Source organism: Aulonocara stuartgranti (assembly GCF_965226115.1).
Source record: "Aulonocara stuartgranti genome assembly, chromosome: 1".
Taxonomy (NCBI): Eukaryota; Metazoa; Chordata; class Actinopteri; order Cichliformes; family Cichlidae; genus Aulonocara; species Aulonocara stuartgranti.
Window position 1 is genome coordinate 13,040,906 of NC_138939.1, and position 27,400 is coordinate 13,068,305.

At 38.7% G+C, this 27,400-nt stretch overlaps 1 protein-coding gene across 1 annotated transcript in view; it reads left to right on the forward strand.

Moving 5' to 3' along the window:
• nfatc3a (nuclear factor of activated T cells 3a) overlaps window positions 1-27,400 on the forward strand; it is a 59,806-nt gene that overhangs the window by 4,152 nt on the left and 28,254 nt on the right. Inside the window, exons 2-3 of the mRNA XM_082538451.1 lie at window positions 13,618-14,800; window positions 20,482-20,644. Of these exons, the coding sequence (XP_082394577.1) occupies window positions 13,618-14,800; window positions 20,482-20,644 (1,346 nt within the window). The remainder of the gene's footprint in view (window positions 1-13,617; window positions 14,801-20,481; window positions 20,645-27,400) is intronic.

Sequence of the window (27,400 nt, forward strand, 5' to 3'; positions counted from 1 at the left end):
TAAAAAAAAAGATTATGAAAGGCATTGTCTGGGGACAAACGTATGGCAAGGGTTGGGTGCACATGGGCAAAAAATGCCTTTAGCTGCTGAGTCATCAGTTTGATGTTGGAGGGCTGGATATTTACTTCTCGCTTCCTCTCGATTTCCTATCTTCACTGTGCTTTACAATAAAGACAATAAACTACAAAACTATTTTAAAACAATTTCTTTGGTTTGGTATTTAACTAATAAACTATTCATTTAATTTTGCAGAATTAATAAAATGGTTCATACGGGCTAAATATCAGTGCTTAAATATTTGCTAAAAAATTAGTTAAAAGTGTTAATTAATAACAAATAATAAAATGGTAATGCAATAATTTAGTAATGCAAAAATATTTATATTTTAAAATGATATTATATTATTTTAATAATTAGGCAATCATTTTATCTTATATGTATAAGATATAAGATCTTGTGTATGTGGGTGTATATATATGAGAGACAGAGAGAGAGAGGTTTCTCATTTACTCCACCAAACATATGTCTTGGCATTGTGGCCAAATACATCAAACTTTGTCTCAGCTGACCATAAATCTTTCTCCAGAAAGCATGTTGCTTATGGGCAGCAAATTTCAGTTGACCTTGAGGGCATCAATTTTGGAGTAGGGACTTTTTTTTCTTGTTTGGTACCCTCTGAATCCATGGGGACTGCTGCTGTTCCTGCAGTTTCCAGCTCATGACAGGCTCGAGGGTGACAGTTTGGGTCTTCTTCCAAACCTTGCCAAAGTGGTGACTAGGGCTGCCACAAACGATTATTTTGATAGTCGACTAGTCACCGATTATTTATGCGATTAGTCGACTAATCAGATCATCATCCACTGGACGTAAAACTACAGCTTATTGCACCAGCAGCATCTGCTCTTATATAACTATCATTAGTTTACAGCTTTAAGCTTTTAAGGTGCTAACTAAAAATAAAGACAAGATGATAGTTTATTAAATTTTAATGAAATTTGCAGATTGTTTTGGTAAAGTTTAATAAACTCCTTGCTATCTAAAATATAACAGGACACCGGAGTAAATTCTCCAGCATCTCACACTTCTGATAATCAGCTGTCTGCTTGTTTATTCAGCTGTGTAAAAACTATAACTTTAATCTCAGCCAAACCGATTTACTCAGGAACAAATAAAATACTAAAAAAAAAAAAGCCAAACAATAACATTTTTAATTTATCTAAGTGACTCATATTTAACCTGAGTCGCGAAAGACGGCGGTGGGTTTGAAAACAATTTGCCAGGAGTCCGGTGTTCTCACGGCGCTAGTGACCTAGCCCCCGGCTAGCTATCGAGCTAGTGGGTAACAGACGTCTCCGAAAACGTCGGAGCGCTTTTGAAAATATGCGGTGTCTTGATAAACTGAGCCGATATTTGAGGTTTACACAGCTACATTCTCGCCTGAAAATATGTTAAACGTTTATTTTGTGACCCAGAAAGAATAATAAGAGTAATATTAAAACTAACTAGCTACCGCCATTGTTGGAAACTAAGCTGGGCCGCGCTATGAATTCTGGGACACAGCTGCTTCTTCTTCTTCGGGGTTTAACGGCAGCTGGCATCCTTGTACATGCAGTGCTGCCATCTTCTGTTTCAGTCCGTTATTACACTCTTAAATCCTGCTATTATTCCTGCGTCTTTTGCGATCTTACAAAGCTTCAAACGACGCGTCGACTATTAAATCAGTCGTCGACGATTTTGATAGTCGACGTAATCGTGACTAGTCGACAAATCGTGGCAGCCCTAGTGGTGACACATCCGAATAACTTGAACTTGCGTACAGTTGTTTGAACTGATCTTGGAATCTGCAGTTGCTTGGAAATGCCTCCAAGAGAACTTCTCATCTTGTGTAAATCTACCAGTCTCCTTAGTTCTTATACTCTGTTCTTCGTACCTGTTAACCGAGTGAGTGTTTTTAAACAAATCCTTTTTATGCTGGCAAAAAAAAAAAAAAAAAAAAAAAATATATATATATATATATATATATATATATATATATATATATCAGTTGAAACTACTCGATCATGATCACTAAAATAACTTAAAAGACATCACAGAACCTTTGGCACCACTTAAGAAAACATTTAAGTGATTTTATAATTGTATATCTATATTTAAGCTTGAGTGGGTTAGAGAAAGTCCAAAATAGATTCAAACTTTGTGCACCATGTGCAAACTTGTGTATCTTGTTTTTTGAACTCAGAATCATTGCTGTACAATGATTCGGTTAAACTATCATGGCGTTAACCTCATGATAATTGTATGCAAACTCCTGCCCACAACTGTAGTTCAAAGATGGATGTAACCATCAAGACGTCAACTACTGGTTTGTAAGATCCTTTTATGGAGCCTTCAGCTGCCCTTGAAAATGAGTACATCACACAATTATTATCTCACGTCTTTTGATTGTCAAGACTTTAATTAAATCGCCATAGTTAAGAAAATTAACTAATTAACTAACCAACGTGTTTCTCAAGCTTCTAAGTCAATACCAACATTGTTTCTCACTGTGCTATGCGACAGATTGGTGTGCTGTCCAGGGTGTACTGTGCCTCTTGATTAGCAGAAGGAAACTGATGTATAGATAGATGGATTTTCACTCTTTGATAAAAGCATTTGTTGGTCACAAATGGCTCAAATATAATTTGTACTGAGGATTTTTAACCACGTCTCAATTTCTTCTGCTTTAAGTGAGTCTTGAGCCTTTAAAAGAAGATGAATGTAGCAGAAAGATTGTTTTTCTCTTGTTTACTTAACTGTCAAGTTAGCTACCAGAAAAGTGCCTAACACAAAAAGAAAATCACACAGTGCCCAGTGTGATTTAGTATAAATCTTTGGCAAAATTTTAACAGCCATCTGTTTTTTGGCAGTAATAGAAATGCTCAGATGTATCAGAATTGCTCCACATTTGATTGACATAAGTCTCTTGGTAAATAAGATGACATTTTTTCAGCCTGTCAGTTATAGAACTTTTTCCTTTGTATCCTAAAACTAAATGCCATTGTGAAATAATTGAAAGTGGCCATATAAGAGATTTGCATTTGATGGTTTCACAGAATTACTTAAAACATACTTTATCGATAGTATCTAATAAAGTAAGCATGTCAGTAGTTAGATAATATTGTTGATATTTTTTCATGTATAAGAATAAAAACCACCCATCTTATAGTATGTTAAAGTATTCACTCAAATTTTTTAAAAAAGTACCGCTTACCCTTTTTGTGGTTAAGTGTGTCGTGTGAGGTGATTGAGAAAAATTGTATTGAGTATTGGGTTATGTAGGTCATGATTATGTGGTGGCCTCATTGGGTGTTAGAGGTGATCTGAGGCAGAGGGAAGAAGTGCCCTTTATGGGTGGCAGAGTAGTAGATCCACTGTGGAGGTGTCTGGCTGTCTGCCCAGACATGCCATGTGGGCTTCAGATGGCTGGATGAAATGAAAGGAGAGAGGGGCACACACTCTCTAGCTGCTGCTGATCACGAACAGCAGTTTTGTGACTCGTTTACTTTGCGTAAAGCTTTTCTTTGTTTCTTTTTTTTGTATTCCACATGTTCTGGCTGTTTTTCTGTGTGTTTTCTTATCTTACACATTAAAAGAAGTTTTTTTTTGTGGTTTGCTGGTAGTTGACATACCAGCACACAGAATAGTAGACCTGCCACCAGGACAACTAAAGCCTCTCGCTGCTTTCTCAGGATATGAAAGAGACCACCAGTGACATCAGAGAGACTGAACTAGGCTAATGAAATCTCCAGATACCAGCCTTCACCACAGCCACTTTGATTAGTCAGGTTTGTTCTGTTAATGGGCTGTGACATGTTTCGTACCTGTAAGATTGTGCGTGTCATGCTTAAATGTGACGATATGTCAAGTCATATCTTTATCCTAATGAAATGATCAGATTGGGAGCAGCTAGTGAAGACAGCTTTTTTGCCCTTATCTGTGTTGTTGTCATTGCTGAGCTTCTGTGAACCAAGAGCACGATCCTTTCAGTCCTTGTCGTGGGAAAGACTGAAAGACTGAAATTACATCGCTCTCATGGTGGACTATTTTGAGCTCCCAAAGAGAGTGGCAGAGGGCAGGCGGCAGGTTCTAGTGACTCGTCCATACTTAGAGCAAGAGAACCCCTCTTGTCCCTCCAGCCTTCAACTTTTTACTGCTCAAACACTTTGCGATCTTAAGGAGGAGAGAAGTGGAAGAATGCTGTGTGCCACAATGTCAGGTGAGTGTGTGCCGGCACTCCCAGACTCTGCCCAGGTGTGTTTTGAGTGTGTGTATTTGTCTAGACTAAAAGTCACTCAAACAGGTGTCATCACAATAAAAAGTGTCATGATATTTGTTAGAAATAATATTTAAGCTTCTCTGGATAACTGAAGGAGGCATTGCATTTTTTGGTTAACTTGGAGAAAAAGGTTTCATCTGAGCTTAAATGTTCATCAGCTAATTTTGCCAGTTAGTTTTTGTTTGCATTTTTTCACCTTTACTATGTTAATTTCTCTTTTGCCTGAGATTTTTTATTTAGGACATAATTTAATATTTGAATATTTAATTTCTATTTTAAGCTTTTTGGTCAAACAAAGTTGTTATTAGTCCTGAGGAAGTCAAGTATTTTGTTCAGTTAGTGACAGTTTTTAATCTCAAGGCAATAATATCTCTATGAAAATGGAGGTCAAACATCAGTCATATGTGAAGTCAACATGTAGAGTAAGATCACCACGTGGGTGACCCCCAACCCTACTGATTTAAGAGATTCCTAGCACCTTGTGTGATGAATGAGACGTTTATTTCCTGGGGCGAGGCATGAGCAACTATGTATGGCATCTGTCTTGTTTAAATTTAGTGTAACTGAAGCTACCGCTGGCTGCTCTGTATCAACATGTCAGAGACTGCATTACCCCAGAGAGAAAGCTGTCATACTCCTGCATCTAGTTTCATTTATTTTCTGTCTTTCTCCTGTCCCCTTTTGTCATGAGGTGTGGCTTGCTGGATCAGGATTTGGGTGATTTAAATCCCACTTTAGCTTAGGCTGTCCCTCAAAGCCATATTTCTGTCAGTGTCTGGTAATGGAAGCTCTACTAATTCAGTTTCTCCTAAGTCCTTCTGTTCTGTTTTTAATGATCAGGTCTAGACCAGATGATCAAACTATTAACTTATCAGTCGTAGAACACTTCCCATAAATGAGAAAATGACTTGAAGCTAACCAAAAAAAGAAGACTTCTGGAGTAAGTTTTCAATAAGCAGCCAATGGGCTGAGTATACTTACTCTACTAGATGTAGATGTATGGAATGCAGACCATGTGCACATAATAACTTGTCGGGTTGTTATGTAAACTTCTGGTGCCTTAGGCCAAAAATCAATAATAAAATTTTTACTTAGCACAATTTGGCTCTTGCTATGTTAAAATAAATTGTGTATACACTGTCATATGAAGAATTATTATAGTACTGTTAAAAGGTGGTGGTACACACTGACACACAGTGTGGTGTAAATATTATATCTGGTGATTTTCATTTGACATGAAATGTCTTTTTTAGGTTGCATATGACTATAAACACAATTTTGTTGGTATTTAAAAAAGGTTTAACTTTGTAGAGCTTTGAAAAAAATGTGAAGGAAGGGTTTCTAGGTTTTGAGTTCTATCTGGATATATAACCACTTCTATTTGTATTTTTTGAAGGGGAAATTGCTGTCTTCCTGTTTGCTCCTTGATTGTTTCCTGCTAGTTTTTCTCCTTTTTTTGGGCCTGATTTCAAGCTGATGATAAAGAGTAACATGGATGTTAGAAGGGTCTCCCCAAAACAGAGCTGGTGGACCCTTTTTTTGAGGGTACACCACTCTTATCATGTCATTTCGTCTATCTGTGTGAGGAACTTAAGAGAATGTTTCTTTTGCTGCAGTAGTGTAATTTACTTATGTGTTAAGTTGGGTCAAGGCCTACAGATTTAGATACTTTTGAGATTAAGAATGTGTTTGGATATTCCAGAAACAAACCATGTACAAAATAAATAGCTGGCTTTGAAGAATTTAGTCCCTTGTACAAGTGTAGTGTACTAATGCCAACTCTTCCATCTCTATCTGCTCAGTATTTCTCCTCACACACTATGCCTCCTGTGCTTTCTCCTTTTCTCTGTCTCTCTTTCACTTACTTGCTCTGTTCGTTTCTCCCTCTTCCATGCTCTTTTTCTCTCATGCTCCCTCTCCCTAGTTGAGTTTTTCAGGCACATGCACAGTCAGCTCTGACAGATTGTTTAAATGTCACCCCTGCTAGCAGTAGCCTCTGATGTTATCTCCTCTGGGTTATTGCAGGCCATCATGCAGCTAGCTTTCCTGCTCCACTGAAAACCAATACGTGCCTGTATCATCAGCAAGCTTTTGTGATTACATGTATATAGACATAAAAAACTGGTTGTTTAGAGCAGTGAAATTAAAGGGGGGATAGGGGGAACTTTGACCATGCATTTTGACATAAAGGATGAACCTCTTTACTCAAAAACAGGTGATTACATGCAGAACTGGTCACTTAGGGCAAAACTACTATGCGTTTTGGGCAATATTGAGAACATTATTTGAAATTACTTGAATTTTACTTATTGACTACAGAAACATGCAAATATTACACTTTAAACTTACATTTTTAAAAATTTATTTTGCAGATCTTCACCTGAAAACGTAATTAAAATTTAAATAAAAAAACTGAGACACACGAGGCTGTCTGCAAGTACAGGATGCAAGACAGGAGATGAATGGCAATTAATCTAGCATAGCTCACCGCACTAACTGAAGTTAGCAATCCAAGACTAGCTGAAGTTCTGTGATGCTATGGTCAGGTCAAGGTGGTCATGTTTAGGCGCGTTTCTGACTTGGCGCCTAACTCTTACTCCCACACACTCTGTTGAGATGCACTGTTGGTTCCTCAGCCAAGCACTTTCATCAAAATGTGTGATCCTGTGGTTCCTGTCACACTGAGCAGGGTTAGTCTTGCAACAACACATCAGTAAGGTAAAGTGAACCTGTCTCACCATGGTTTAACCCCCGCTTGTGTTCCCTGTTATTTGGTGAACAAATCAATGCTTTGTGAAAGCAGAACCCCCAACTGCATATTGAAGGGAGTGTGCTGTTTTAGAAAAAAAAAGACAAAAATGTGGTACTGTGACTGTTTTGTTGATTTTTTTTTTTGTAATAATAGTTGTATATCATAATTATGATTTACACGTGCAACAGGCTAATTAGTTTTGTTGTTGGATGAAGACTTTTTTGTCATGTTTGGCTAGTTAAATTTTCTTTAGCACCGCATTGTTTAAGTTCTTCAGTTTTTAATTATAGCTTATAAATCAGTTTTATATATGAAATTTACATTAAGCATTTCATTATGAATTAATCTAATAGGTGCACTAAGTATTAACCATTAGTGAGAGCTTTTTGTAGTATTAAATAAATGTCCCTCAAACACAGTTAGCGATGTGTTTGAGGTGGATCTTGGTACTGTGGTGAGTATTTAGTTCAGGTGGTTACTTGGCACTCTCTGTTTATCCCATAATGTTATCTCAGCATGAGGTTGTTAATTAGGAGCTTAATTTAGCTGCCGGCATATGTTAACATTGGCTTAGCCTTCCATTGTTAAGCCTCTGCTGGCTGGTGAGTCTTCTGTGACAGCAAAGGAAGGCTTTTTGATGTAATCTTAACATAACATTACAGGATAAGACAGTAGCACGTCTCTGCTGATGCAACATTAAAGTGAGACTCCTTTCTGAATATTATGCTTTATACGTATATTTGACTTCATGACTCCAGATAGATCCAGCCTGTCTCATTGTTCATAATATCTTCATTTCTCTTTTGCTCCATCTCAATAAATAATATGTGTACACATACCCAGCAACCTACGCAAAGAGAGATGTCTAGTAGATTTGGCCCAAACACAGTCAAAAAAGTTTGGAGCCATAGGCATAGACCAGCCCTCACAATATGATTGTGCAAGTGCGTCACAGACGATGTGTTTAGAACTGCTGGCAACCAGCCAACTGCAGATTTCTTCAAAGACCCAATAGGAAATCCTTAAATTCACTTTTTATGAGCTCTTCTGGTAATTATAGTAAAAATGAGTTTGAACCCAGAAGTTAAAAATATAAGTAATGTGTTTAATCTACATTTTTCTTAAATATTTATAAAATAGTTGTTGCCAAATCATTGTAAATTGTTCACCTAAACTGAACAAGGTGTTTGATTTTTTACGACTGGTTACAGTCATTAAGTTGCTGACAGTTAGTTGCTGACTCCGTTTTTGGTATCACAGCAAATTAGGCCTAATAAATTCCTGACATTGAAGTATTAGATGTTGATTACATGGAGAAAAAGGACTGATATCAGATATATAATATGTATCTGTATTATAGATAGTTGATAGATGTCCAAAATGTTGAAAGGAGAAAAAAAAAGGAAACAGTTAAAACAATATTTCAGCTTTGTACATGTAGATGTTTTACTTTTTACTATACAGGGTTAAGTTTGATCATTTCACTGATGTATATGGTGCAGTTCATGTTGGCACACTTGCTCTGGTCCATTGATCAGCAGCTCTTGAGGAGAACTGAAAGTGGATACTGGGCAAAACACAAAGACCTCTGTACAGGGGATGTAAGCAGAGCCTGTTCTAATCAACCTGCTTGCCCACCACAAAGGGAACCCTGGCTTAGATTACCCTCCTGCTCCAGCACCACATGCTTTTGGGTCTAGTTGGTAACCCAAGACAACAATATGTATTAGTGCACACGCACAAACACATGCAAAGATCGCTCAAATACCCATACAATAAGTGCAAAAAAGCACAGGAAGGCACAGAGGCACAACCACAGGCACACAGGAACGTACACACATTCATACACCACCCACTCGTTTATACCCATAGACTTGCACATAAGCACAAAGAGAGGTCGAGAGAAAGATCTTGGGCGCACCAGCAGAGACTTGCAGCAATGAGTTTGTCATCTTCTTTGGGGGAGACAAATCCTTCCCTCTCTCTGTAGTAAACTAGACTTTCTGAGAATGTGGGCCTGTGTGTCACTGCTGGTCACAAGACCCTGACACACTTTGTGTGCAGTGAAAGCAGGAGGCGGGAGGGACAAAGTCTCTGCGGATTATCCCCCAAGTGAGAATCCCCATGCAGTGTGACGGTCAGCCAGAGGCCCGTTGAGCTTCCTGTCAAGGAGCGAATACCACTATTGCCAGTGGATCAGGCTGCTCTCTGTGGTTACTGTAAAAACACAGTGGCCTTGGTGGTGTGTCAAAAACATCCACCATTCCATGCTTCACTGAAAGATCTCACAGTGAGGTGGAGCTATTATTAGCTTAGGTACAGCAAAGCCTCTTAGAGATCTTTATTTAACCAGATTGGCTGTCTAATGTATGGACACTTGAGGAGTTTGTGACGCACAGGGCTTTCAGGAACAAGGCAGAGGCTTTACAACCAGTACCATTGATAAAACAACAATGCTACTACTGTCCTGCTCCTCTCTTCTCCTCTGGTCTCCTCTCCTGCCCTCTCCTGCCCCACCCTGTCCTACTCCCCTTAAATGACTGGGGTTTGGCTCTGACAAGGGGGTTCCCCACCGCACACCAGTTTCCTTGCACTGGAAGGTTTTAGGTAGCAGGCTAATCTTAACTCAAAGCAAGGAAAGGGCTGTGAGCCAGGTAACGTTGTCGCCCCCGATCTGACCCTCATCTGCTACCTATTTTTTTTCACAGTCTATTGAGGTGAATAAAAATACACAGAAGTGTAACAGTTGATAAACTTTCTTACCTAATTTTTACCTGCAATATAATAATAAATAAGCTACTATAAAACACAGAGAAGAACTAATATGATAATCACCATTAAAAGATATAAATTTAAACTTTGAACAACTGTGGTGTAACAGTTCTATAACTGAAGTTGACGAATTGTTACACCACTGATACGGTAGGACTACCTGGCAGAGGGATTTCTCATTTGTCATCTGAGGAGACTGAGCCATGGACTTTTCTAGAGACAAGTTGCTCTCATTACTTTCACCAGGCCAACTCAGGCATCTAATGAAAAATCCAAGACTCCCTCACAGTGTTTTTTAAGTGTCTTGAATATAAACAAGATCCAAACAAAGTAATTATGTTTGGATGAACATAATTGCATTATTAATAATTATGATTTCTTTATTACATAATTAAATTATGTTGAAGGAGCATTAAAGTACATTTCTGCCTACTTTGGTTTATCTAGAAGTCTTTTTATTTAAAAGTCACCTTATCTTTATCAGATAACTTCCATTGTCTTTATAGTAATAAACCAGCTTAGCCTCCAAGTTTAACAAAAAAACAAACAAACAAAAAACTCTTCATGTAATTTATAGTTGTAGTAATTTGGGCACAGTAAAAGGTTAAGTTGGTATAATGTCAGACTTGTGGGCACATTTTGTGGCAAAGTTCACACAGTTTCTCATAATTTGTGTGAGTAGCACAAAGACAGCAGCTGATTACCATTCAGCCTCTGGAAATGGCTGACCCTATTTTTAAAATTAGTTCATTAGCTTGTGTTATTTGCAAAACCCAGACAAGAAAACTAGAGGATTCATATTAGCAGTCAGTTTATAACTTCTGTGACTGTTATGTAGCAATTTAGCAATTGCTAGTATAACCAAGCCCTTTAGCATTTAGCATAGCCTTACCAACTGCAAAAACTAATTTCCTGATTTGTGGCGATAGCTTATGTTCTTGTTATGGCAGGAGAATACTACTACATTATTTGAGTGCAATGTTACATTTTCCTTTCCTGGCCTGTATGGTGTTAAGCAACAGCACCTCCTCAGAGAAGCAAGAGGAAAGTATGTTTTTTTACTATTCTCTTCTTTCCATTTGGTACCTTCTTTCCTGTCCTTCTCTTTTAAAATTTTTTGTTTATTACGACAGTTAACTCAAATGATACTCTACTCTAAACATGACTGAGTGCTACATTGCACTGATATTTATAAATCTACTCCTACCTTCTCCTATTTCTCTGTAATTTTACAATTGTACAGTGCAAATATTTGAGAATAAAAAACACTCTTGCAAGATTGTCCTGGACAATATATGCAGCAGTTCAATAAGAAGTAGTAACATACATTAATAATGCACCCATAATTCCACAAAAGTACCACATACACAAAGACCATGCAAGTCTTCCAAGCTAAGGTAAAAGCATCAGAATAAATGTAAATATTTTAATATGCAAGTGTTAGTTGAGATTGGAAGAAACAAATATACTTTTGTATTTACACTAATCATCATGACTGTGCATAGTTGAACATTTTTGCAGCCCAGACAGAAGAACAAACTGCAGTCACCAAAGTTACATGTTTATAAGTTTCTGTAGTCTGTCATTTCCCAGTTGAGGTTCAGAATCAGAGGATACACTTATTCAAATTAGAACAGCTTTCTTCTTCTTCTTCTTCTTCTTCTTCTTCTTCTTCTGTCCTTCTCTTGCTCTCTGTCAGTCAGATGTTGTCGTCAGAGGATACACTGCTGGGTCTTGTGACAAGCAGGCAGGGCCAGTGAGAAGCTGAGCAGCTATAAATAACAGGCTTGCTGCTGCCGCCACTTTTGTTGCTGTTGGACACAGATGGCAGGCAAAATCCTGGATACATACTCTCTTTCCAAAATTATTTTGCTTTTTATGAACTTATTCAAAACTGGCCTTGACATCTGATTTGACAAACCTGTCATACCGCTGTTATCAGTCCATCACTTAGAGAGGAAATATTTATGAGAAGCCCCAATTTCAGATCGTTCTATCTGTGTTTGACAATTTAACAAAGATTTAAGTTTTGTTATAGCCTTGATTCCTGTTTCAAATTTAAGAAAGCTGTATTTTTAGATGGGTAGGTACGTTCAGGGAATATGGGGAAGTGTTTTGCAATGATTTCACAACCTTATCCTGTACAGGCTACAGTGTGGTTTTAGCTAAGCTTACTCATTGATGTCATATTTGAATGTTTTGCAGTTCTTTAAGTGATGTAAATCTTTTTTTTTTTATGTTTTTACTTTTACACTAGAGTAGACCTTATATTCATCATAGAATGAAGGCTTTACAGAAAGTCTGATGTTACATGATGTCTACATTGTTTTAATTTGCTAATCTCCATTGAATATGTACTTTTTGTAAAACTTTTTTTTTGTGTGGTAAAATATAGTATATAAATATAAGTTTAAGTTTTGAACTTGCCTTTTCTGTCTTTGACCATGGCAAATAAGTTTCATAGTTGACTTATAGAAGTTAGTTCAAGCAAGTAATCGACAGGTAATAAGAAGCCCTTAAAATATGTATTTTTACAAGTACAAATGAAGCAAGCCAGCAGCACCCGCAAAAGCAGTAAGGATTTTGAATGTGTCGCCACATGAAGTGTTGCGACTGTTCATGTAAAGTTAGATGGAAGGGCCATGTCTTTCAACCACGCTTGAGGTTGGTAGATGATGCATATGTGTTTGGAGGTTAGATTTCAAATTCTTGTGGTCATCTTCTCAAAATGACCCAGGACTTTGGCTTTCCTGCCTGTCAAACTAAATTAGGATCTAATAACAAGAAGGACCAGCAATTTAAACATTAAGACTGAGTGTCATCGTTTTTAGTATGGTCTTTTTTGTCTTGCATCCAGCCATCAATTCAAAACCTTGTTTGACTAAGACTTGTCATTGAGTAATTTTTGGTTGACTGTTAGAAGACACAAGTGTCATAAGCAGAAACTTTGCAAATGAGGCCAGTGAAGGTTTTTATATGTGACAGTATCTCTGCAAATGCAACACATGTGAAACACTAAGAGGGATTTGGGGGATACTCCAAAGGCAGCAGTAGAGCATAGCAATGGAAGTTTATCAATAAACTCCAACGAAATAGTGCCAATGCACACAATTGGCTCTCATCTATTTGTTTGTGTGTGGTTGTGTTTGTGTGTGTGTGTGCATATGCTGGCTGTGCCGGATGACCTTTGGTATAAATAGCCTGCCGGCACTAGTTGTGATGACAGCCGACAGCACGCACCGTTGTGTGAACTTGTTTCCTGAGTAGTGCTGTTCATCGGTTATCCCTCTTGGAATGATGCCTGTATGACTGTCTGCTACCCAGCAACACCCTGGCATCTAATTTCCTGAAACTGGACTCAAGCACAAGCTCGGGAGACAACCACAAAAATTAACACATAACCTCATTTTTTAAATTTGACTGACCATAAGAGGTTTGTGTGTATTCCTTGTGTAATGAATAGTTATTTGAAAACAAGAGTGGAACAAGCTAAATACACTTACTAGTACTAGGAGAACTGTATGGTCAGACAGTGGACACATTGCGTCTCTTTTTATTCCTTTTAAATGTAACAGACCAGGAAGCCTATAGCAGATATTCAAACATCAAAAATTCTCACAGTGTCTTGGTTCCTTTAATTTTGACATTTTAGTTTTAGTGCTATAGCCTGAGATTGGTCAGTTTGGTCGACCTAGTTAAGTCGTACTCAGGAACGTGTAGGGGAAAACCCAATAGACACATTGCTATATCCTAATCTTCTCTTCCTTTCTTCTCATAGATCTGGAGCCTGATGACAACACATCATTTTATATCTTGAATGTGGGCCAGCCCCAGTCTGTGGTCACTAACCACCAGTCTATGAGCTTGCCTCGCCATGGCATGCCATCTCACTCCCCGATCATCAACACTTCACGCCTTCAGACACAAAAACCAGGATCTGAGCCCCCAAGCTATGATACACAAGACTCTAAGTATGGTACCTCCCCCATGCTGCCTTCTGCTCCTGTGGAGGCACCAAAGGCCTTTGAGTGCCCAAGTATCCAGATCACATCTATCTCCCCAAGCTGCCCGCAGGAGATGGATACTAACCAGGAGGATCTAAGGGCCAATGGCCCTGATGGGGACTACCATAGTGACAGGCCCTTGTCCAGGGACCACCTGTATTTGCCACTGGATCACTCCTACCGGGATTCTTCTCTCAGCCCTAGTCCATGCAGCAGCCTCTCATCTAGGAGCTGGTTCTCTGATGCCTCCTCTTGTGAATCATTTTCACATGTCTATGATGATGTTGACTCAGAGCTGAATGAAGCAGCAGCCCGCTTTAACCTGGGCTCCCCTCTCACTTCCCCAGGCTGTCCCTCTCCTCAAACTGGTGGAGGTGGAGTTATGGAGGAGCTGCCCCACTGGCAGCACCACCAGCCCACATTTGTGCACCAGTCCCACTCCATCAGCTTGTCTCCTAGACAGTCGCCCTGCCACTCGCCGCGCACCAGTGTCACTGATGAGAACTGGCTCAGCCCACGTCCACCTTCCAGGCCTTCCTCACGTCCCACCTCACCCTGTGGGAAGAGGCGTCACTCTAGCGCTGATATTTGCTATCCTGGCTCTTTATCTCCCCATCACTCACCCACACCCACGCCGGGACCTTCACCTAGGGGCAGCGTGACAGAGGACACTTGGGTTGGCAGTCCTTCTGTAGGCATGTCACCATTTCAGTGCTGCCCATCAGAGGCAGACATCCCTTCCAAGACCAGAAAGACCTCACAGGACAGAACAACTATGCAGACCGGGAAAGGGGAACTGGGACTAGATGACCAGGGAAATATGTCTCCTAATCTAGACTCCCCTTCAGACGAGGCCTTGCACAGCTTGAAGAAGGATGGGCCTGCTGAACAGTTCCTCTCGGTGCCCTCGCACTTCTCATGGAATAAACCCAAGCCTGGTCATACACCTATATTCAGGTAAATATGTTAATGTTAAAGGAGTGAAAGCAGGAAGAAGTGAAGGATTGTCGCATAACAATTTATATTCAAATGTATTCAAATGCTGTGGAAGAGTCAGTGGGAGATAAACTGTCTGGGGAAAAAAAATCAGTTGAGAGCAAGGGGTAATTCTCCATATTGTTAAAAGAAGTTTATTTTATAATATCCTTATGTTTTACTTACTATTTGTTTAAAAGAAAAGACACTTTCCAGACATGGGACACCAGGGTTTTTCCTGGCAGAACACTAACTTTTGGGTAGTGTCTATACATGTAAGGAATACTGCTGCCATGGACTGGATAATAATGACACTTAAGAAACTGTATTACCTTTCTTAACATTTTTTGACATTTTATGAACAAGAGTGATTTTTTTAAACATTTAGACTTGGCCTAATTCTGACAGAGCCACTCTACACATTCTCAGTATTTTCTGTGTCCAAAGGAGTTGTTGGACTTATGGGAACAAGCAATTTCATCCTCAGTGTATTGTAGAAATACTTTTGAACATTTAAGACTTTGTGTTATTATTGCTATTAGCAGAGTCTCTTTGCCCCTCTCTCTGTGGTGTAGGATTTGTAATAGCAAATATTAGTTATAAATCAAGACCACAGCAAACTAGAATAGGATATGCTTAAATAAAATACATTCTCTAGCAAGAACAGAAACTGACAGATATACGTGAGAGGCATGTGTATGCCTTTCTTGCATTTCTGTCGATGCAATTGAATGCAGTATGGACTGTTTTGGTGTTAAAAGTCATATAAAAATGTGATCTGCTAAGATGTCTTTTGTGGCTTTTACAAAAGATTTGACCAAGGTACTCAATTGTACATATGTCATTAGTATTAGAATAAGAGATTATTTGTGGATGACATCCAGAATTGCCATGTGATGTGGCGATAGCAGTCCCTTCATCACCATTTTGTGAATTATTAATTTGATCACCACTTTGTAAAACAGCACATTGTCAGTCTCAAAAACACTTAGTAGGCCAAGGTTAGTCCACAGACCTGAGCGGTGAATGTTTTTATGAGTGTTGTGAGCTGTCATAAAATTTCAAAACCTTTTTTGATCTAGGTGAGAACTGTAAACTCTACAGTGCAGCAAATTTGAATCATGGTGCATGGTATATGAATAATAGGATGGCACTCTGTAGATCAGTATGGGCCATAATGAGGGAACTTTGAGTTATATATTAGCACTGTGTGCGTGTAAGGAAACGCAGCATGTATTCAAAAACCTACCAACATACACAGAAATATGAGGCGAAGTGTCCTGTCTGTTCTCCAATGTGTGTAGCAGATGAAGACATGGCCTTGTTTATGTATACTGGCCCCTAGCACTGTAAATCAGCACAGGGCACATATGGCATGAGGGGTACACACAAATACACACACAGAGACATCCATAGACATAACACAAATGCTTGCTCACTTAGCCATAACACTATCCAGACAATAATAGGGTCAGATTTATGATGAGTCACAATTAGATTTTTGCACTTTGACCTTCTAAAGGTCTTTTCAGACATGGGATTTGTGACATTAAAGGCTACATCAATCTGTGAAAGGGACAAATTAATGCAGACACAGGTAAGTAAATGTTCTCCATGGCTCCACTGAGACATTGCCACGATGTTGATGAAATTAGCCACGGTAATTAGGTACGCAGTGAAATTTTACAACATATGAGTTAACATGTCAGATTCTTATTAACGGGTGGGGATATAGTTTGGTAATTGATATGCTAGTTATTTAAGTAAAATGTTTCCATACAGATTTTTGTAAACTTTGGTAAACAGATCAGACAGTTACTAAACAAAAGTCTGAAGTAAAGTAAACAGAGCGATTTGCTTTTAGATCCTGATTGGCACATGCTTGGGATAATTTATTATATGTAATTATTGGCTATCTCTGTGTTACGTGTATAAATGCACACACAACTCTTACTTGGGAGAAAATCTAGAAAAAAAGACTTTTATAAATGCCTTGAAGCAAAAAATTAACTTTAGTTCCTGTTGATTTTTTGTCAAAATTTACATTTTGTTTTGTTAGTTAATTGTCCTGTCACAGGCTCTGTCTTTATCAAGGATCAAGGTTTTAAATGTCACTAAAATGTGCTGCACTTTGTGCCGTGTATAATCTCGCAAATACACACAGTATCAGATTAGTTCGTAGAGTTTGGCTAACCTTAGCAGTCTTAGCAGCAGTACCCTTGATTTCATTCACGCTAGTGTATACAAACTGGTGCAGAATATCACTTCGGTTTATATTCGGTTTACTTTCCCACTCGCTTGTTTACAACTTGAATTTGCAGGAGGATAGACTGAGACATAGCCGTCTGTCAGAATTGCAGCCCCGGGTAATAGCCAGTAGCACTTTAATATCTTTGTACCACTTTGTACTACAGTTGTAAGTTAATAAAATAAGAATGTACATTTAACCAACTGGGATTTCTGGCACCGAGTAGCGAGGGCAGCAGCAGTTGTCAACAAATGGCTGGTTGCTAGTCACATATGTCATTAGCCTTCATGATTGAAGACTTTATGGTCAATTTAAAAGTTAAAAGAAAGATTTCAATTAGAACTGGGCAATAAAAATGAAAACTCATTAGCAATATAAAACATTGTCAGTATAAAGTCCATCCATGGAGGTAGTGGTATAGAGGTAGTTTTGTTTTGTTTTTGTTTGTTGTTTTTATTTCTTTGGACGTGAAAAAAGCATTTTCCCAGTTCTTTTGTGTTCTGCCTTAACACTTGAAGTTTTTGCCTAATCAAAGTTAAGATTTTAGTTTGGTTATATATATAGTCAGAAGTAAAAACTCTAATCAGAAACAGAGATTTGATTGTTTAAATGAATTAACTTCAAGCATTTTTTTTTTAACCATGCCTTTCTTATTTAAGCTAGTAGATGCTGGCAGATAGATATTGGCATACACAGAAACTTCAGATGAAACTTCTCACTGTTTGTGTTTTGCAATACTCATGTTAAGTTGCTTGCATACATAAACATCTCGGTCAGTAGCAGTGTTTTGAACAGATGTCCCACATGGAATGAAAAATTAGCGGGGAGTTGACACTTGCTCTTACAAAGAATTTTGTCATGCTCTACTTCCTGAGCTGTCTGCAGTGACAAATTGATGTCATTTGTAACGTAAGCTTTATTTTAAGCAAAAGGTCCATTTTACTTAGTGATAAATGTTTTGTGTGCAGCTCCTCCCAGTAAACAGCAACAGCACTAGCTTAGATTAGATTTTTTTTTTAACAAAAAGTGAAAGTAACAAAGGACAAATATGAAAAAGAGTAATGGAACTCTCACATAATTTATTTATTTATTTTTTTAAATTAAGGGATCAGCGGAAATGGCATTATTGTTTGAAGATCATGCATTTTATACTTGCTGCTAAATAGTGGACAAGCCCATTAAGATGTGCTGAATTAAAGTAAGAACTTGCAAATAAAATGTTATTAGACCTTGCAATTTTTGCAGCTTGTGTGGATGGCAAGAATACCTCATTATATGGAAAGGATGAAAGTGGGACCATGGAGGCTATAGTGAAGACTAGGTTGTGGGAATGTTATTGGGTGAGGAGCACCTACACTATGGCTTCGACATTTGAGAAAGGTTATGCTATGTCAGAACAGAGGCCACTGCCCTGCCTCGTCACAAGCTCATATTTCCTCTGTCCTCTTCTGCTCCTGTCACCATAGCAGCCATGCAAACCCACACTACGTCGGTGGTTATGTCATGGCTACTAGGAGGAAAACATAAGGGTTGGGATGCGTCTGTTACATTGTGTGGGAGCTTCGATATTGTTCCATGCTCTCAGTCAAATTCTAGTTTGAAAAGTTAAATTACTGAGATTGGCAAACTGATGATTTTGGAATTTACATAGTGCTACAATTTATTTGTTTATTTTTTTAAATTTATAATGGCACCAAGACAAAATAACCTATAGAAAGACAGGGAGGAAGGAGAAAGAAAAATAAGTAAACAAAATCAAGCATTGCTGAAAGTGTCAGAGTATTTCCATGTGCAACATTGCACCATACATATGATTGGCACATCTTTGTGTAAGAAGTTACATTTTAAAGTGGTAGGAGAACCTGTATAGTATAGCTAGTTGGTGTGAAATCAAAAGCTTCGGTTAGCTGGAAAAAAACATTTATATAATATCCGAGACTTGCCTTTTCATTCTAAAAATAAGTATTCCTTGTGGTTTTATGTTGTTTGGTAGTTTAAGAAGTGAAACGGCTCCACTGAAAGACTGACTCACATGTCTTTAATTCAGTTTGATCAGACTGCTCGTAAGAGGCCTCTCAAAATGGAAAAGTGAGTCGGCTATACTGGCTAAAACTTTACAAACTTTCCTCTGAAATTATTTGGGCTGTCAAAATTCTGTCATACCGTTTAGAGTAAATTTTGATGCTCGAAGGCTGTACCTTCTAAAATAGGGCACTGCACAAAGAGCTTACAGTGGTCAGTACTCGGGCACAGATCATATATAAAACTTACACCTATAATTGTCTAAAGTACTGAGACAATAATGGATTCAGTCCTTTAATGCACAGCTGCATGTATTCACATGCATCCGAATACGTGTGTTGTACTAGTGAAAGAAAAAATAACATGACACACGAACAGTTCAAGGTGTGGCAATGGATTGAAGTGTGGCTTGCACCAATTCAAGACAAAAATGATCGGGTTTTTTGTCCATATGTCAAAATGTGTTTGGGAACGTGGCTCTCTACTCTCAAGTCGTTATTTTTATTTAATGTTCTTAAAAAATTGAAATAAATAATAATCAAAAACAATACGTGCAGTAATAGACAAATAAAATAAAATTAATGAATAGGCCATGGCTTTGTTGATATTAATGGCTCATAGTGTTTACAAAATGTTTTGGGGATAAACTGCTGTAATGCACTCAAGTGGAGAGACCTAGTTTCTCTGTGGAGAAGGCCATTGAGTGTTTTGTTTTCGAGTGCAGCTGTTCAAATATGATTGTGGCCTACACAGATAACAAAAAGAGGCCCCGAGGAAAAGCACACACAATGCTAGCCCATGCAGTTTGCAGCACATAAAATATATACTTCTACAGTATGCACACAGACCCACACACAGATTAATATGCACCGTCTGACACACACTCTTGTCCTACCACCTATTCACTGACCCACACAGTAAACGAGTAAAGACTCAGACAAAAAAAGTCCCTCTTAGGAAATGATTCACCGTTTAAGGCTTAACTTGACCTATAACAAGTGTTACGTTTAAGAACAGGATTCATACATGTGGGTATTCCAGTGATTCACTGTCTGATGGGGCTAAGCACACTGCATTTTATACCCCCATTTTGTACCTGTTGCACCATTTCAGCCCATGAAAGGGGATTACCACTTTTTCAGCCTTTGAATGTTTAAAGGCATCTTTAAGACAGATTGCTGTCATCAGTCATTACCTTTAGATTGTGCTGCTTGACCTTTTATGACTGTTAAAATGATTTATCTACATTTAAATAACATAATAAGACCGTGCCCTCTTAAGGCTTAAGCTTTTGGATATTTTGAACAACACAACTCTTACCAAAGCTTTCATGTCTCTGTCTCTCTGTGTGGGTGTGCATGTGCATGCTCGTGGTATTCCCTTTCCTCCTCAGGACCTCTTCACTGCCTCCTCTAGATTGGCCGCTGCCAAGCCAGTTTGGCCAGTATGAACTGAAGATAGAGGTACAACCCAAAGCCCACCACAGAGCACACTATGAGACTGAAGGCAGCCGAGGGGCCATCAAAGCAGCATCCGGTGGCCATCCAGTTGTAAAGGTAACTCTTCCTGCTACTCAACGTTAAGAAATGTTATAAAGATATTTACTACTAAAAAGCTTAGTGGTGTGTGTGTTGATTGTTTTTTTGTTTTTTTTTTTTCCAGTTTTCCTTTTTTTTGTACTGAGATCTTGTGGCAAAAAAGCCAAAATGACTTTTACAGAGCATAAGCTGAGCAAAATACAAGAAATAATGCCTTTGCCTGAGTATTAAATTCCCGTAGCTCAGGACTGATTTATTGTTAACACAATGCTTGCCATGCATTCCTAAACTTATACTTTACATTATCTAGTTCCCACTGTACCAACCACAGTCTAGATGTCAACTCGTGAAGCCTACATGATTGAAAATAAACATGAAATGGAAAAAAAGGCTGAACCCAACTTTCTAAATTCAGCAGTTGGTGGGAATTTTCCTCTGCTGAAAGAAATATATATTTTCCACATAGCTTGTGCAAGGATCAACACTCTGGCTAAAAATTCAAATACTCTCTAATAATATAAACCTGACACATCAGGGAGTTGGTGAAAAATGGGATCATTCATTGCTTTCCCAAAGATCTCAGCACCTGCCTATTATGTACTAGAATCGTTGTATGTTATTTGACTATAAAAAACGTAAGTGTTCAGGCTTGCACCTCAAACATCTGCTGGTTGTAGGGAACAGACACTGGATTCAGGGTGTCAGTTTACATGTTTGGATGAGTAGATTGTCACACGGACTGTCCCGCGAGAAGACTGTCAATCAGTTTGTTGAAGCAAGAAGACAAGAGCTGTCACTGTAGCCTGGTCAGCTGGTCTGTCATTTGATAGCACCTGTGAGAGAGTCGGTGAGCCAGCATAGAGCTATGGTGTGCTTTTGACTCAGAGAGAGAGGAAGATTCTCATTAATATTTTAAGGTCCCAGTGACAAGCTTTCTTTGTATGTGATTAATAAAGGGTCTAATGCTTGGCCATAATCATTGTTGCGTAACCTAACAATGACTGAGATCAGACTGATAGATTGGTTGGTAGTCCAGTCATCCAGATGGGATTGCTTTTACTAGTTTGTGCTTCAGTGCCACGTACATCATTTTCTTTTTGGACTGTGGTACTGAATGATAATGGATTGCATTTATATAGCGCTTTTCTAGGCATCCAAAGCGCTTTACAATTCCACTATTCATTCACTCTCACATTCACACACTGGTGCAGGCAAACCACAGTTGTAGCCACAGCTGCCCTGGGGCAGACTGACAGAAGCGAGGCTGCCATATCGTGCCATCGGCCCCTCTGGCCAACACCAGTAGGCGGTAGGGTAAAGTGTCTTGCCCAAGGACACAACGACTAGGACAGAAAGAGCTAGGGGATCGAACCGGCAACCTTCCGGTTACAGATGTGCTTCCAATCCCCTGAACCATGGCCGCTACGAATAAGCAGTGTGCCCAAACAAAAATACACCTCACAAAACAAGGGCATGCAGACCACTGCCATTTGTTGCTTTAGAAACAGTCTATGTCCTTATACATTCAGTCATGCAGGCTCCCTTCAGGCCAATCATTAACCATTTCTACCTCAGTTAGACTGAGATTCAGTACAGCCATATGTGACGATGCATAATTTAGCTATCAAATTTTTTCAACCAAGCATTTGCCACGCTTGCCCTCATTTCTCATTCCTAAAGGGAATTGATAACTTACAGTACTTGCTTTGCAGTAGTTAGTGACTAGAGAATATATATATCTCAGGTCAGAGAAGGCAACTTAAAAGTCATTTCCAAACCCAGCAGGAATCTGGTTTGTACTTACTTGATAAATTGCCATACAATAAATCTCCTTCAGAATAATTCTTTGATCTTCACAGATTGCTGCTAAATCTTTCTCAGCATGCCGTTACTGTTTGTATTCAGTAGCAGTAAGCTGCCACTACCAGTGATGAAAATGAAAATCAAATGTGTTTCTGCTAGAACACACTTTCATCATCAGATTTACAAACAATAATGCACTGTCACAGAGAGGATAAGCAGAGACAGTGAGGGAAAGGCACAGATAACAGCAATGTGTGGAGCTGCATGCACAGAGAGAAAATGTGTGGGTGAATCGATTGTACAAGTGAGAAGAATGTGCGAGTGAGTCATTTATTCGTTTACCTGTTTGAATATACATTAATTGTGACATGAAACTAAAGAAGTCCTTACAGAGATCTCTATTCAACAAATACACATATTCTTTCAAAATGTTTAATGCATTAGCAGTTTTTAAAGTTAATGGTTTTCATGCCTCAACATTCATTACTTGTATTCAACTTTGAACAAGTCACTTCTTTTAATATTAATAACAATTATTTCACGTACACAACCCGTATGTGAGTGTAGACATTAAATACACTTGACAAGCAATTAACCATTGTCTTGCACTACTATGAGGACAGAAAGCACTTGTCTAGCAGGTCTAACAGTCAGTCTTTGTTTACCAAACATGCACTGCTCTACTGTTTAGTCTCTTTAGCGTCTTTGAATTCACTGTGCAAAAAAACACCTTATTTGAAAGGTCATTTCTTACACTGTCATGTCATTGTTGTTTTTACAGAAACACATTTACTTCGAAAACCAAAACCACAAACACACACACTTTGTGCTTTGTGTTATTGTTTTGAGAACACACAATAAGATGCTGGATATAAGGGCATACATAAGTTAAATAAAAGCATAAATGGCAAATACAGGAAACATGCATTCTTATTGGAGGAAATCCCATACAACAGATTCAGTATATATTGAACATGAGGAATCAGAACATTTGTATATAGCATATTTTCCAGGTGCACTATTTGTGTGAAGTTGTTCCCTGAAGGCAGAATGTCACAGGGTTCGCCATGTTTGACTGCATCTTCTCTGCCAAAGAGTTTGAATAGATTTAGATTTATATATAGAGTTTGTGTTTTTGTTTTTTTATGTATTTCAAATCCTGCAGACATTAAAAACCCGTCTTCTTTTCGTTACTATTTCCTGCTCTATAGTCAGTGCAAGCTCTTCTTCAAAGATAAATACTATGAAACCCCTACAGTTGTCCTTTCTGTAGATTATATATCATCTGCACTTTGTGAGTCCTTTTACTCTTTTAGAGTCTTGTAGTGTGATGTCACCAGATGATGCCATAGCTGCCATCTGGCCATGTTAATGACTTCCCTTTGTGATTGCACTGTTGCACAAATCAGTGCACCACAGAACTGCTGTGTCAACAGAAAAAACAATGTGGAGCTGGTGCAGTTTAAAGGATTAAATATGTTTGCCTTACTCTGTTGCAGTATTAGGAGCAGCAGAGTAGGTTATCATATACCTTCTTTGTCTTTGTGTGTTCTTATATCAGTGTCTTCAGTTCTTCTGGGTCTGTATACTTACAGATGTCTGAGAGAAAGGCCTATTTTTCTGGCCTCTCTTTTAGCAGTTGTAATGTTTTTTTGTTTTTTTTTATTTCTTTTTGCTTTTTGGCTTTTGGGGTTATTGGCTTTATTGTATAATGATCAGTATGAATGGAGAGAGAAAGAAAGAGGGTGGATAAAATGAAGAAAACAGTGGACTCAGACCCAGGCATCTAGTGTGAGAACAGCCTTCAGTACATAGGGGGCACACTCTTGCAAATCTCTCTGTTATGTCATTTAGGCATCTACTAGCTTTTTGTGTTCTGCCAATTATTCACTTAGTTGGTTGTTTATCTTTCAATAGGAGTCCCAACAGAGTTATGAAGGCTACTCTCATCTTTATTTTTGTGTTACTGCTGTGTTTGCAAGTTTGAAATATGTTTTTCATAAAACCTATTTAACAACTTAATTTTGATATGTTAGCGTGTTTCTATTTAGTCACTTAGTCATTGGAAATGAATGAATGAATGGGCAAGATAAGAAGTGGTTTTAGGTCATTTATTTTAAAACCTGGAGTAATGAGCCCCACACACAGGATATAGCGCCTCTTAAGAACCATAACCACAGAAGAAACTGATCAGAATAACCACTGGGGAGATCCTGTTGCCTCACTTAAGTGTGAGGGAGCATTATATGTAATTCATCTAACTCTTGCTTACTAAATAAAACATGAGACCATGATTGGTTGCAAATTTGACATGATCTTGGTTTGTTAATATATGTAAAATTTAGGGTTATGGTTTTGATCTGCTGGTTATCACTGATCTTTTGAGGGGGGAAAAGGGTCTTGAAGCCTTGGTTTTCTGTCTGCATGCATGGTAGCCAGACAAAGAAAGAATTACTTTTTACATTGAGTTATTATGATAGACATGATTTATAGCTCCATAGAATCTGAGGAATGTTACCTATTCTTATGCAAAGACTGATACTTGTGGCTAATTATATAGTTGACCAACTATAGCTTTGTAGTAGCAATTCAAGCTTTTAATCCATAAAGCAGGAATTTGGTAAATCCTACCATCTCAATCTAGTTTCCAGCAAAATATGTAAACTTTCTAATGGGTGACAGTAACAAAATAACAAAATGGAAATATAATCCTTTTGTCCTAGCAGACAGGATATAAGCTTAAATTCAACACTGCACACTGCAGTTTAATGTTGCAAAGCACCTCTTTTTAACTTCAGTGGATATTATACATGGTTATGCTCAGGATATGTCAGCCCATTTCTACTGGAAATGCCTTTTGGTTAAACTTTCAGCAAGGAATTTGCATTTGCACTGTTACATTTTTATAAAGCTTTAATGTACATAAAAACCAGCTTCTTGTTTAAGTGAAAATAAATGGAAGGTTGTCTTTTTGCGCTAGTAATGTTGTGGAGTTGTATTTTGTCTCGTATCAATTATATCGTCGGTTATATCGTTATCGCAAATTTTCAAATATATATCGTGATAAATATTTTTGGCCATATCGCCCTGCTCTAGTAGCAATGTTGTATTAAAAAGATATCCCGAAACTGCTCTCAACAAGATACAATAGGGACCATCTGACTGTCTTAATATAACTTTTCATTGTAGGATGTGGCTACATCTGTGACTGGCTGTTTTAGTCATTCCTCTGGGGCTAGCTGCAGACCTTAATCAGTACACCTGTTGCTAGGAGACATATAAGTCCAAAGCCTCTCTGGCTGGCTGAAGGCTGAGGTATCCTTGTGCGTATTTAACCAGCTTATTTGAGTGCTACAACACCCAGACAAATATAAGGACCCCTCTGGTATTACTGACTAGGCTACAGATAGGTGGAGGCAGACACAACAGATGTGGAGCAAGTGAAGCCCCCCCCCCCAAAAAAAGTGCATAAACACAACAGGACTATCCTGTATTTTTACGGCGTGCATGGGGAAAAAAAAAAAAATCAAATATCAAAATTTATTATCTCCATCTTTAATCTGTTACTATAGTTAAGGAATCTAAATGAGGCTATGGTGTCTGGTAACAAGCATTTGAAACAGAATACGACAAAAGTTGTTTGAGACGACCATATATTTCTACCAGCTTGGATGCATTAAATGATTTGGTCCTAGTGCTTGAACGCTTGTCCATAACTCCATTACTGTCTGTCTCTACGGCGTCTCTAGCCCCTTCTTATTTTATCAGTCTCAGTTTCTTTCATGTATTTTTGTAATTTTTTGTGCCGCTATGTCTCTTCCTTTGATTCTGAATAGACTGGGGTACAGTGAAGAGACACACAAACAATAATGCAGAGCCATGCGGGTTGCACTGTGTGAATTGGCTGGAGCTAGTGTTGTTTTGCCTCAGGGTTGTATTTGATGTAAACATGTCAGAAGCTTGGCTCTCATTTGTTGTAATCAGGCTTAAAGCACAGAAAGAAAACAGTTGCTGAGAGCAGGAGAAGGAGAGAGGTGTGTGCATGTGCATAACGAAGAGTAAAAGGGGGGGAGGTTAGAATGAGGAATAAGAAGAATTGCGCTTGGACCAGCTTAGCAAGGCCATATACAGCCCTCATGCAGTATACAGTAAACGCTCTCTGTGTGTGACAGTGTGAACGCGCATGAGTGTGCGCATGTATTGACCTTGTTTAAACAAACAGTTAACCGGCCCCCTGGCTCTTGCTGCCCTCCCTAGTGTGCTGGGCAAACAGCAAGCCTGGGTGAGCTGATCTGTGTGTGTGTGTGTGTGTGTGTGTGTGTGTGTGTGTGTGTGTGTGTGTGTGCATAGATCCCAAGCCATGGTGCCACCATGTCACACTAGGGAAACCACTGCCAGTAAAAACGGGTCCTCTGGTGACCTTGACCACCATTTCTCCCATTTTTACATCTGTTGCACACGCATGCTGGTCAGGCTGTTACACACAGACACGCACACTCACACGCGACAAAACTTTGCAAGAATCGCAGTTTACACTAGAGTCAGTACACTTAAATTCACACATTGTCTGACACACATACACCAACCGGTATACGCTCTAGGGCTGTAGTTTACATCGACGTGGCTGCTCACTCTTTACACACACACACTCCTGCATACACACAGAGTCTCACCATGGTAACAATGGAGCAACACAGCGAAACAACTTAGCAGACTCAGGCGCTAGCTGTTAGACAGTGTCGAGTTACGGCAGTGAGCTAGATCGAAGGTAGAGGATATAAGAGGATAGAGAAGAGAGGGTGACAAACGTAAAAGAAAGAGATGAAAGAACATGTCGGGTTTGAAGAGAGTGAAGGGAAAAAAAGGAAGAGGACAAAATAAGTAAAAGACATATGTAATGAATGCCAGGTTGTAGATAAAGCACTGTGTGTGTGAAGAGAGCCTGTGTTTTTCTTTTGAGAGCAGGTGCTG